The 13,646-nt window shown below is 38.8% G+C and overlaps 1 protein-coding gene across 1 annotated transcript in view; it reads right to left on the bottom strand.

Annotated features, from left to right (window-relative positions):
* LMBRD1 (LMBR1 domain containing 1) overlaps positions 1-13,646 on the bottom strand; it is an 81,023-nt gene that overhangs the window by 26,345 nt on the left and 41,032 nt on the right. The window contains exons 8-9 of the mRNA XM_057418797.1: positions 8,229-8,354; positions 5,834-5,986 (exon numbers count right to left, since the gene is read on the bottom strand). Of these exons, the coding sequence (XP_057274780.1) occupies positions 5,834-5,986; positions 8,229-8,354 (279 nt within the window). The remainder of the gene's footprint in view (positions 1-5,833; positions 5,987-8,228; positions 8,355-13,646) is intronic.

The following is a 13,646-nucleotide window of genomic DNA, read 5'->3' as shown; positions in this document are numbered from 1 at the left end:
TTTATTAACCTTAAAACTTGGCACACAGTCATCTTGAAAAGGTTAAAAATTTTGTTACAACTGCTCATTAAAGATATTCAATGTTACAATGCTATTATTGTTCATCAAATTCTGAAGATAAGCTATCTGCAAACTCAGAATATTAGAGCATCATTTATAAAACAGCTCAAATACTGTAAGCCTTATTAGGTACTGATATAGATATTAATATCAAGGTAAGTATTAACTCACACAATCCTACATATTTAAGTGTACTATGATTTTACCTCTCCACAGCAAAATCCCACTAAGGTATTATCTGTAGAGGAAATAGATGTTTGAAAAGAATTAAGAGTCTGAAGCTCACATTACTTCATTACCTTTTGCCAACTACAGCAGTAGAGAGAGGTCCTTACCTCCTCTGGAATATGCCTGTCTTCCAAAGTGATGCATAACACTCTCAGATGTAGTTAAGTAGTTGAAAAAGACCCCTTTTCCCACTTTAACATAAACTCCAGTCCCATTAACCATGAGATTGAAAAGTCTAATATTAAAGGCCTTCATTCTACCTTAGTTCATCCTGTATTTACAAAAAGCTATTAAGACTACCGAACCATAAGTGATTTGTAATTAACATCGACCTACATTTACACAATTTCAAAGCATCAGCTGACTTAGTTCTTTCACAGAAGGGTTCCTTATGTTCCTGCCTAGATTTTCCTCATACCTCAACTGACTGCAAACCAATCAACTCCTCATTCCTAGTCTATTAACTAGCACTTGGCCTACAATTAAGAGAATACCAACACTCAGACTAGAAGTTGAGCTTGCAGCTTAGACAGCCCAATTGGGCCTCATCAAGTGGTATCAACCCGACTAAAATTAAAAGCATACCTCCAGTTGGGTATCGTTTTGTATCTGGGTAAACAAAAGAATAAGTAATTTATTTCCTTCCCCTGCCCCATAAAGTTTAAGATAGGTTAGAAAAACAATTCAGCAGGAGCTGCAACACTCACTGTTGCCTTTTACTTGCCACCTATAGCAAAGGACAAATCTGTCATTGACAATCTTATTACTACTACTGTATGCTCTTTACTAGCTTTGAACCAACTAGAATATCTTCAAAGACTCTAAATACACTTAGCCATGAGAATTTACAAAATCATTTGTGTCAGCATAAATGAGAAGGAATCCAAGCCCCTGAGAACAGGAGTCCATGTTCAACTTCAGAGCAAAGGACAGCACTTAATCAAAACCTCGTGTTCTCACAGCAGGACTATTTATCAACTGATGCTGAAAAGCTTTTATACTAGAACAGGTGAAAAGAAAAAGACTGTGTCTCAGTCAAACAACACAGGGGAATTAGTAAAGCCATTATGGGGAAAAAAAACAACCAATCAACCAACCAAACAAAGCAAACAACCTTTGATTTATATTAAGTCTAACTTTCAATTAAAGACAACCTTATTTCCTTCTGAAACCAGGATCTCAATGCAACCATGCCTCATGCTATGTAAGCTCCTCCACTACAATCAGTTTGAACTGATCCATTGCCAGGCCACTTCCTCTTATGCCTCAGATACAACACACACCTGTATTCAATCACTTGCCACAGAACAGCTTTCAGAGGTGCTGCCTTGCACTTATATCACTTTGATCACCTCTTAAGTGTCTGCTTGGCTCTTCTAACCTACAATCTGTTTTACAAGCTAGTATGTATGCGAGTAACTGCCAAAATCCACTGAACCATGCTTTTATGCAAGACTGCAGATATTACAAAAACAATGAGTTGAAGTAATACCTACTAATACAACTCATAACTGCTGCCTGAAATGAGTTCCTTAAGCATCTTAATAGAAAGCATCTACACAAGCAGGTAAGGAAGCAGCTAAAGTAGAGAACAGTAACTTAAAGTTTACTTAACAGTTTACAGAGTAACTGTTTACTTAAAGTTTTGTTTCAGGCTTGAACATGTAGTGTTAAGAGACATGGCTAAGCAAAAACCAAGACAAAAATGTCAATACAAGAATTTCTGAGGAGTAAAAACGAAAGCTTACTACTTCTAGGTCACAGAATTGCATTTTAAGTCAAGCCAAATAATTCAGATGTAATCAACTGATTTGCATATTTTTCCATTACTACTACACATAATCAAATCAGAAGCTGCTAAGTCTTTTCTTACATTATTCATGTTCTGCTTACATGATTTTCACTGGTACCTCCCTTCAACTTCCTAAGTGTTCCCGATCCCTGTACCATCCTTGTTTAAGTTACTCAGGCAGCTCTTTGTCTTCCATCCCTGCTCCCAGATCTCTGCCAACCTAAGTTGTTTCACTGATGGACAATGTGTGCTGCTGAAATAACTCCTTATTCCACATCCCCACTGTGCCACTCCAGAGTCAGGACTAACTGAGTAAGGTCAAACCTGAGAAACAGTGGGTGGGGGAAGGAACATGTTTTAAATGGTCTTTAGTTTTGACCACTCAATCAATATTAACTGGCAGTTTTCCTCAATTCTGTTTTGCCCATGACAGTAACTGGTGATCGCCATGTCTTTCTCAGTCACATATTTTTCCATCTTACTTCTTCCTCCACCCTGCTGATGGGGAGTGAGAGAGCACCTGGGTTGGCATCTGATAGTAAGCCAAATGAATCCACCACACTGTTGCATGACCTTTACAGGAAGTTTCAGGTAATCTGGCAAACATGGGTTTAAAGCTATTGTTAGATGAAGCAAAACACTTGGTATTAAGTTATTATGCAAACTTAAGACATGAAATATCCACACCTCTTGTTTTTCATGCTGCCAACCTCCCTGATGTTGAAGATACAGATCTGAATGCAGCAATAAAGCCTGGCAGTTTAGCCACACCACCTCCCTCAGGCAACTAAACTGACTCTTGACAGTGCCTACAGTCTGCACTAACGCTGTGTCAGCATAGCTGTTATTCAAGCAATTGCCTACAATTCCCCAAATTCAGCTCTCAGGGCTCAGGGGTGTGTAAATCAAAAGCCCATTAAAACAAGCAAACAAACAAAAAAACAAAAACAAAACCAGGAATGTCCTAGCCCTCCATCCTCAAGATAACATGAATTTTACCTATGCTTCTCCAAGGGCCTTCAACAGCAGGCACAGAGACTGACCAATCTATACAAAGTCCTTATTATTCTTAAGATTAGATAGGAGAACAGTTTCCCCTCTCCCTTGCTAGGGTTCAAGTGTACCACTCTTATTTATCAAGAGAATACTGTTCTCTGTAGCAGCCTGCATACATGCTTGGACTGACACCCACGCCTTTGAGTCTCTACTTTAGCTAAGCCCCATGAGCATGCTCTGTATATAGAGGTCTCAATCTTGAAGACTGAGTCTTTATTTTCTTATATTACTCACCTTGAGCATCTCTTCAGTTAGTTCACAACTGTTTTGAAGTATCCCTTGAGAAACTGATTCAGTAGTCCCAACTTACCATTGTTGATTAGGCTTCCACATTTCACAACCTGTACGCTTGTTTACATATTGAATGAATATAATTATGTGCTCTGGAGTTGTTTAGTTTTCTTCCCTAAACAGCTTTTATATCTATCCTTAGAGTGTACTACATTTCTTCTGCTGCTGTCAGATGAAAGTGTGGGAAACCATAATACAGAAGAAAGAAGCAGTAGATATGATATCTACAGGAAAGGTTACATTTTGTAGAAAGAAGTTAAGACCAGTTTGATATCACCTGACAAACCCATGCTGACCATTACTCATTTACTTGGGATCTTCTGCATGTGTTTTTTTGACTAAATTGAAAAATAACCAGCTTCATCTGAGTTTTATTTAGCTTTGAGTAAAACAGTTCTCAAAATTTACTTAACTCTATGACAAAAAAAAGTTAGTCTTCAGAGAAAAAACAACTGGCCCTGTTTAACACCAAATCACATGCTAATAGATACTCATCAGTAAAAAAATAAAGTAAGAATATAGGAGGACATTATGCAAACACAATATGATTGTAGAAGTCTGAATGTTGACACTAAATTAAACACTGCACCTCAAAGATTAAGTGCTATTCTTAAACATGTTATTCTGCTGTCAGTCCCAGTAAGAGTCTGCAGCTCCCATAAATCTGACCTTCCCAAACACAAAGCAGAAATAGCATTCTCCTTATCTAGTCCTTGCCTCACAACAAATGCAATTTCTAAGTCTGACAAATGGCCATATTCTTGAACAATATACAAGTTGCACTGAAGATGGAGTTTTTGAAGATGGAGTTTTGTTTATTGCTTTACAACACTTCCAAGAAATCTTCTGCACTTCTATATTGGACAGAAGTATTACATAGGGATATTTAAAAGACTGCCTTCTTTTCATGAAAGGCACAAACTGAACAACTGACAAGTTACATATTTGCAAAGCCAACTGAAATGTTATTAAAGTAAAACAGTCCTGCAAGAGTTGAGATGTTATTAAGTGATGGACATTACCACCTTCACAGGACAGCTCCAAGAAAGTAAAAGTAAACAAGCTTTGTAGAATGCTTCATAGTATAACCCTACTCTATGTGAAAATCTGTCCCTGAAAGTGTTCAAAAACTGTTTAGATGAGGTACTCAGTGACATGGTTTACTGGTGGCCTTGGGAGTCCTGGAGTAATGGTTGGACTTGATGATCTTAAAGGTCTTTCCCAACCTAGCTGACTCCATGGAAAAAAAAATTATTAACTTAAGAATCAGACTAAAGGGGAGTTCAAGTCAACAATCCACAGTGACTGCTAGTTATTGAGAGGAAAAGTAAGTACTCAAACCACAAGAACAGAGATGCACTAAAATGTCATCCTGACCATAAATCCGTAAGTAACAGTAACTAATGACATTGTACACTACCTATGAGAATACAATGAATTATTAAAGCCCTACAGACAGTAGATATAACCAGTGAATTTCTCAAATCTAAGGTCAAACTGAAAAGTTAAAGAAACTACACAAGCTATTCAAAAATCAAACTGCTGAAGTGAATAGCCAGGGGTATTTGTCCTTTAAACGAAATAGCTAAATCTAGATTTCTAATGTATCGTAGAAAGATAATTCCACTGAGAATTTCACACTGAAAGTTTCTGTTTAATTGCAATTTCAGGCCCTTTCCATTGGTACTCAGCATTAACAATAGCAATGACATTACAGGAAATTGCTTATAGCCCACTGGCTTTTCAAAGGGCAGCCTACAGTTTAAAGTAATGCTAAAATTTCTTCCTGCATCTAGCTGGCAAAAAATACAGTATATGGCAATACTGTTCCGGAGAAGTACTGGGTTTTAAAACCACCTATCTACTGAAATCAGAGTCCTACCACCAATATCAAAGCTTTGCACCAGTAACAGTCTCCTTTGCACTGTTAAGTATCCAGTTCTATGCAGCTAGTTTACTACTGATCAAGTAAGTAGTTAGTAAGATGCTCATTCCAAATGCATATATTCTCAAAATACCTCTCACTTCTGTTGGCTACATGTAAATTAGATTAACCCAAGCTACCCAACAGCTAGAATTCTTCCTTCTTTTCTTCTCATTTTCACATGCCTGAGGAAAAAGACAGCCAGATTTTCCATGGCAGTGGCACTACAGTAGATCACCTAGGACTTTATAATTTTCAATCTTAACCAGAGTTTACACAAAGTAAAAGGTTTTCCAAGAACCTGGAGCTTGCTATAGGACTGCCATTCTGTAGTATAACAGTAATTTAAATAATAGGTGATAATTAAATAAATAGCTGATATCCAGCATGGTAATTATTAAACTTGACCTATGATTTATATGGCAGGAAGAAAGATGAAAGTTATTCCAATTTAAGCCTCAAAAAGAGAGAAAAAGTTTTACCTTTAGAGGTCGGATAGCTTCACAGAACTTTGTCCACCAGCTTTTCTCAACAGACTCCAGGTGCCTCTCTCTTCTTCTAAGTGTCCTTAGTCTCCCTTCTAGTTGTTGTAAAGCCCGTCTATCCCTTGATGACAGAGGGCGACCATCTCTGCACTGGTTACCAAAAAAATAGTGCAAGACTTTGTAGTATATATTTCACACTGTTTCTGTGCATACCAAGAGGATGAAATGCAAGTCACAAGATGCAACAAGGGAAGTCCCATTAGATGGTAGAAAACTTTCCACAATGAGGATGTTAAAAAAAATTTAAAGACTGGGGAGTCTCCATGGCTAGAAACACTCAAAACGCCCAGATGTGACCTGAATAACCTGATCTAAAACCTGAAAGAGGTCCTTACTTTGTGTTATCAGGTTCAAACCTCTACTTTCAGAGGCCCCTTCCAATCTAGTTCAATGATTAAGCTAATATATTAAGCTTTACATTTGTATTTCTTCCCAACATTCCACTAGACAGTCAGCTATGTTTCTTGCACTCACAAAAACAAGACAACTTGCTGTTCCAAAAATTAACCTTACAGAAATCTAAACAAGAGCCATCATTACCCCAAGGATTAGTTGAGTGTACTAGCTAATTGTTTGACGATTATGTTTAAGAATGCACTCCAATTATGAGCCTCTAAGTACTGAGCATTTATTTGCTCTTATTTTAAAAAAGCCTTCCTGAAAATAGTGAAACTGCACAACTGGTAAAGTTAAAGCACATCTATTTTAGATAAATTTCTCAAAGTCTGCAACACTAAAACCACATTCAAGGCACACGTAACATTTAAATTGGAGATGACAATGTACTTTTAACAGGAACACATTCTCCATACCCTGTATAGCATTACAATGCATGGAAAAAAAGTCAGTTTATGTAAATAGTCCAACCTCCACAGCTGCAAGTCAAGCTGCGCTTATTTAATACTAATAAAATAAAGCTACCAGGTCTCTTAGTAGCAGAAGACCATATTATATGCTGATTTTTTTCATTAGCTTAAGTAGCATACTTTCATACCTCTAGTTTTCACTGTACATTTCTCTCAGTAACATCATTTGCTTCACAACTTCATGCAAATGCAACTGAACAACTAGGATTTCAATCACAGACTGCATCAGAATCCTGATGATAATCCATATGCCAAATAAAATTAGTTTATACTAATGGTCGCATTAAAATATAGACATAACTTAAAGACTCTCAGCTTTTAATCCTGTTTGTTAGTTAGATAAACAAGGCCAGTTGCTGGAAAACTCTCATAAGCCAGCAGCCGTCTGTAACAAGTAATGCTCCATTTTTCAGGAGTTTCCCCACTTTTCTCATATTGATTTCAACAGTACTGATACCTTTGTTGTTGCAATACTCTGTATAAACTCCAAACTTCATAATTTTAATGAGGGGAGATTGCTTTTTAGGTTTCATTATGCAACAGGATTTCTAGAATACTGAAGGTGCCCACACTCTGTAGAGGTAGCTAAGTATCAAGGGAAAACTGTTGAAACTGTTTTAATGCTACTGAAGTCTACTGTCACAGAGCACACAACCGCACAGAAGGACTCACAGGATGAAAGCGATGCATCTTAATGTCCCTTCCCCCCACTCTGGGCTTGAAAACACTGGCTTGAAACCCACTTTCTGAAAAAGGGTTAAGAAAAGGTGGGAGATTATCCCTAGCATCCTGTATGGAAAGGATAAATCTTACCCTCCTTGGGCTTGCACTCTTAAGTTGTTCAAAGTGTCATGCTTACATTAGCCATAGCTTTTCATTGAGCTGCAAAGCCATCACGGGTTTACAAGTGGTGTTAACATCCTAGGGGTGTTTAGGATTCAGAACAGAGACTTGCATATATATGCTTTTCATAAAGAAATCATTTATAACAGCAAGATACATTAACTAGGGAGCAAGAATATATAGGCCTGTTATTTATTCACAAAGATGATTAATAGTTTGATGAATCTAACTCATGGCAGCAAGTATCCAGTGTTAACAGCTTCACTGAGTATCAACAAACAGGACGTCTTACTGGTAGCAGAGTAAGTGAGGGTAGTATTACTCTGTGAAGTATCTCTTCCATATACCCAAGCAGGACTGCAGAAGGTTGAGTTCAGGTCATCAGCACCATTATTAAACTAAACAAAAACAACTACTGCTGCAGGACTGAAAGAAAACCTAATTGCTACTACAGTAGTGACCACATTGGTTTTCAAGTAACTCAAATACCTGCAAGCTAGTCACTTCTGACTTGCTATTCTTTCTGGAGAAAAAAAATCTCTACAGCATGACCATAAACTAGTAATCAAGAAAGAAAAATAAAAATAGAGTCATTAATGAAGTGATAACAGTGAGGATCATACCTTTGATTTAAGCCTTAATAGATGTTGCTCCACTTCTTCAATATCTTCAGTGTTCTCTAGACGTTCATAAGCCGCACTGGTAGTTCCCTTAATCAAGTTTAGAGGCAAAGCTGACATACCATAAGCCTAAAATAAAATGGGGACATTCAAATTTTCTTCCATACATTTTCATCTGCTAAGACTGCTGTATGTTGCAACTATAAAGTATCATTGTTAGCTTTTTTGTCCCCACCCTACTCCTAAGACAAACAATTCTTTTTTTTTTTAGTAAAGTGTAAAAAATATGCTATGCAGATTCCAGTGTCCTGAATTGTTCCAGTGGTATTTAAGCATTTCAGGATCACTGAGACAAGAGCACATATAGAAACTTCACATAAGCATAGCACAGGGAAGATTTATCAAGCTGCCCTTTAGGGGTTTTCATCAAATCATTATCTTCCCAAAACCTTACTTTCCAACTTTAGACCATAATCAAAACATTGTGCAATATAAGAATGTCTAGATATTGAACTTAAATAGTTTTAGAAGCAAAATATACACAATTTCCTTTTAGACAGTAGTCTTCAATTTATTTTAAAATGAAATAATTTAGGAAGTATGTGATTTACTAGAAAAAACTGTGCAGTAAAGAGACATGGCAGAAGCATGGTGAACATCTAAACTCATTTACACTCCAAGACTACCTAGATAGCCATTCATATTCATAAGTTTTTTGGCATTTACTCCTAGCAAACCCTAATACCATTAAATGTGTTCACCAGCTTCTGCATCAGCACTATGCTCAGATTTTTCCAAGACAAAGTTGGTAAGTTCTCCACTACAAACGAAACATTTGAAATGAGGTAATCAAGAAAATGGCACTATTTCCTCCCTGCTACCCTCTAAGTCTCATAGATACAGGGCAAAGTTTCCCTCAAGCAGTCTAAAAACATCAGCCACAGCTTTTTTTTATTTGTGTTATTATGGGTGGCAGGCTGTCGGGTGACAGATTGTTCTAGGTGCAGAGGTCAGCAGGAAGGCTGTTCTTTCCCTTAATCACAAATAACATGCAGTTCTTCTAGAGTGCTTGATATCTGAATATTTGCTAACTTCATAAACAAGCAGTTTTCTGGATTTTCACAGGAATACTACTCCCAATTTCAAACACTGCTTTACATTTCACACTGAGAACAGATATAATACAAATGCTAGTGTTATAAATGTCACCATACGTGCTATCAGTTCACATGAGCTTGAAGCACACAAGACTTGATTTGACCTGCTTAAGAACCTACTTAGACATACTAATGTCTCCTGCATTGTACTCAGAGCAAGACACAGTCCATTTTTTTGGGGTATTTTTCAACATGCTGTATACTCTGCTACCAACACCCATTTCTAAGCCCCTTTAAGGAAGGGGTCTTATTTACTAGTACCGTAGCTCTAAACCACATTAACTATTTAAATTCATAACCATTTCAATATAAATATCTGACACCGAGCCCACAAATTTAAGTTTCACTCTGCAAGTGACAATATTTCATGATTTCAAGAAACATTCCTCCTAGTATTAGGTTACATAAGCATGAAACAAATTTTAACAGTCTGGCAGCCTTGTTCGTTTACTATGGAATTAGTTATCCAGTGTTCAGAGTGACAATTACCAGTAAATTATTGGAATAGTGTCATTTAAGTTCAACAAGCAGACAGCCTCTCTCAAGAGGCTTCAAACTCAAGGAGGTAGTGGTACAAGTTAAATCACTGAAAAGAAATGAAAGTAGGAGAAAAGTATTTTCCTTCTTGAAGTATATACTAGCAAAAATAGATTCAGCTAGATCTTTGACAACTTGCACTACATGACTTTTTTTATAGGTATGAAGTATTAGAATTGGTTTTACCATAGACTCCTAGAGAGTAAGTTAGGCTATCAGTTACCTGCTCAGCATTACAGGACTTCATAGCTGAGAGCCTGATTTGTCACTCAAAGCTACAGCTTAAAAAAAAAATGAAAAAATACTTCCAGCACTGTTTACATACTGTTCCAAATACAGTTAAACTCCCCCCCCCCCCAGTACAAAAGGTAACTGGCAATTTCAATCCCTATGTTAGAGATTTTTGCTGTAAAAGCTCTATAAATAAGGGAAAGACACTCTTTATCACAGGCTAGTGATGGCAATGAAATATCATGCTTTCCAAAACATTCTAGAAGCTCGTGTTTGCACACAAGCTATACAACCTACAGAAAGGCCTACCTACAAGATTAAGTATTTTGGGTAAAGAAAAGAATTTAAGTTTTGTCTTTAATTGTGGCTCAGTTTTCCCTTTAGTCCATTCTTTGAGACCACTAAGCTGCTCTGCTATCTACAGGAGCTAAAAAAGCAGTCGTCTCTAATCCTCCTCTTCTCTAAGCTGAAGAAAGAATCTTTCCAACATTCCTATTTGGTTGAAAGGGTTTCTATCACCCTCTAATCACTTTCACAAGCCTCCACTGGGGCCTCTACAGTTTTTCAGTCTTTTAAACTAGGGGAACACAACCTGATACCATTCCCAGCTGTGGCTTTGAAAGCTCAAAGTACAGTGGAACAACCGTGTCCGTTGATCTAATGGTTATGGTCTTGATGACGCAGACCCAGGACACTGCTTGCCTTTCTGCTGCAGGGCACATTGCTGGCTCATGCTCAGCTTGCTATCCACTAGGACTTTCAGTTCCTTTTCAGAGCCATCCCCAGCCAGTCAACCCCCAGCATAAACTGTTGAGCGCAATTAATGCGTTTCAAGAGAAGGCCTTAACATTCGCTAAACCTGATGCCATTCTTGTTGGCCCAAACTTCCAACCTGTCAATGTCTCTGCAGTTCACAGAATCATAGAAAAGTCAGGGTTGGAAAGGATCTTAAGATCATATAGTTCCAACCCCCTGCCATGGACAGGGACACCCCCCACAGTTCTTCAGTTGTAACTACTTTTCCCAGTTGGAAATAATTCTCAAACTCTGATTATGTATCTAACTCCATCAACCAGATCACTTCTGAAGACTGAATAGTATTGGGCTCATACTGACTACGAAAAGCTCACTCAGGTCTGGCTGCTAGTAGCATAACTCCAAAATTCAGTTGAAAGCATAAATACCATCCAATTTCCTAACTAGAATGTAGACTGTGGAACCAAAAACATTTCCAGCCAGAGCCAGTGGCACTTAGTATATAGAAACACATGTAGCAATGAGAAATGCTATGATAACAGGTCCATACAATTTTACAAAACTAAGCTTAGGGACAATAAGATTTCACCGTTAAACACAGGTTTACAACTGTTCTTCAAACAGCCACCATCAACTAACAAATATCAAGTTATTTACTCAACAGAAGTAGTTAAGGAATAAAATTCAGAGCTCTAAATCTTCTAAATCAAGGTTTCTACAAAGCAAACTGCAACTCAAAGTGATGCATTTTCTGGTTTTTGCAGACGTCAAGCTTACTCTAGTAATAAAGGAAGTCTAAATTCCTCCCTTGAATACAAAAGATGCTAATAGTAACATGTTAACGCAAGTAAACCTCCATCATCTGTGGCAGGAAAAAGCAACATTGGTCCTTCAAGACATTAGTACACAGAATAAAGGACAGAAAGATGAGTCACAGAATCAAAGAACCACAGAACAGGTAGGGCTGGAAAGGACGTGAAGTTCATTTAGTTCCAACGCCCCTGACATAGGCAAGGACACCTCACACTAAACCATGCTACCCAAGCCTCTGTCCAACCTGGACTTGAACACTGCCAGGGAGGGAGCATTTACAGCTTCCCTGGGCAACCTATTCCAGTGCCTCACCACCATTAAAGAACTTCCTCCTCATATCCAATCTAAACTTCCCCTGTTTAAGTTTTAACCCGTTACTCCTTGTCCTATCACTACAGTCCCTAATGAAGAGTCCCTCTCCAGCATCCCTATAGGCCCCCTTCAGATACTGGAAGGCTGCTATGAGGGCTCTACGCAGCCTTCTCTTCTCCAGGCTGAACAGCCCCAACTTTCCCAGCTTATCTTCATACAGGAGGTGCTCCAGTCCCCTGATCATCCTCGTGGCCCTCCTCTGGACTTGTTCCAATAGTTCCATGTCCTTTTTTATGGTGAGGACACCAGAACTGCACACAATATTCCAAGTGAGGCCTCATGAGAGCAGAGTAGAGGGGCAGAATCACCTCCTTCCACCTGCTGGTCACACTCCTTTTGATGCGGCCCAGGATACGGTTGGCGTTCTGGGCTGCGAGCGCACGCTGCTGGCTCATGTCCAGTTCCTCATCAACCAGCACCCCCAAGTCTCCAACTGGACATTGAGCCATTAACCAGAACTCTTTGCATGCAGCCACTCAGCCAGTTCTTTATCCACTGAGTGGGCCATCCATCAAATTGATGTCTCTCCAGTTTAGAAACAAGGATGTCATGCAGGACAGTGTCAAACACCTTGCACAAGTCCAGGTAAGTGATGTCAACTGCTCTGCCATTGTCCATCTGTTCCACAGCCCCATCACAGAAGGCCACAAAATCGGTCAGGCAGGATTTGCCCTTAGTGAAGCCATGCTGGCTGTCACAAACCACCTTGTTGTTTTTCATGTGCCTTAGCATGCCTTCCAGGAGAATCTGCTCCAAGATTTTGCAAGGCACAGAGATGAGACTGACTGGTCTGGTCATCCATTTTCCCCTTCTTGAAAATGGGGGGTTTATTACCCTTTTTCCAGTCATCGGGAACTTCACCTGACTGCCATGATTTTTCAAATATGATGGACAATGGCTTAGCAGCTTCATTCACCTTCTCATGTGATGTGCCACAGGTCTGAACAGAAGCTTCATTAGTTCAGTTTCAGGGTTGCATTTCTCTTCAGGCTCCTGTAGAAGTTCAAGGCTTGATACAGTTTTAATCCCCTGGGTTGGTGCAAGTGTTAACTTATTCATGGGCTACTATTTTGGGCATCTGCAATTCAACAAGCAAGCAATGTATCAAAGATAGCACAGGAAAACTAAAGCTGTACCCTAACGCCAAGGGAGAACTCAGTCCTGAAACAGATCAGAAGAGCCTTTAAAATAGTTAAGACAATTTAAACACATGAATTTTGACAAAAGAAGTTGTTGTGGTTTAACCACAGCTAGCAACCAAGTACCAAGGAGCTACTCATTTACTGTCCCTGTCACCCCTCAGTGGGATGGGGAGAATAAGTAAAAGGTAAAATTCATAATAATAGTAAGTAAAGGGAAAAAGAGGAGGAATAAAATCCACGCAAACCCAAGTGAAGCACAACACAATTGCTCACCACGCACTGGCCAATACCCAGCCCAACCTGAGCACCAATTGGTCTCTCCTTGTTGACTCCCCCTAGTTTATATACTGGCCATGATGTGCTGTGGTATGGCATACCACTTTGGATATTTTGGGTCAGGTATCCTGTCTCTG

Source organism: Pezoporus wallicus, unplaced genomic scaffold (assembly GCF_028554395.1).
Source record: "Pezoporus wallicus isolate ANWC-B61680 ecotype Strahan unplaced genomic scaffold, APGP_CSIRO_Pwel_v1 contig_4901, whole genome shotgun sequence".
Classification (NCBI taxonomy): Eukaryota; Metazoa; Chordata; class Aves; order Psittaciformes; family Psittacidae; genus Pezoporus; species Pezoporus wallicus.
This window is presented reverse-complemented; position numbering and strand designations above follow the sequence as displayed.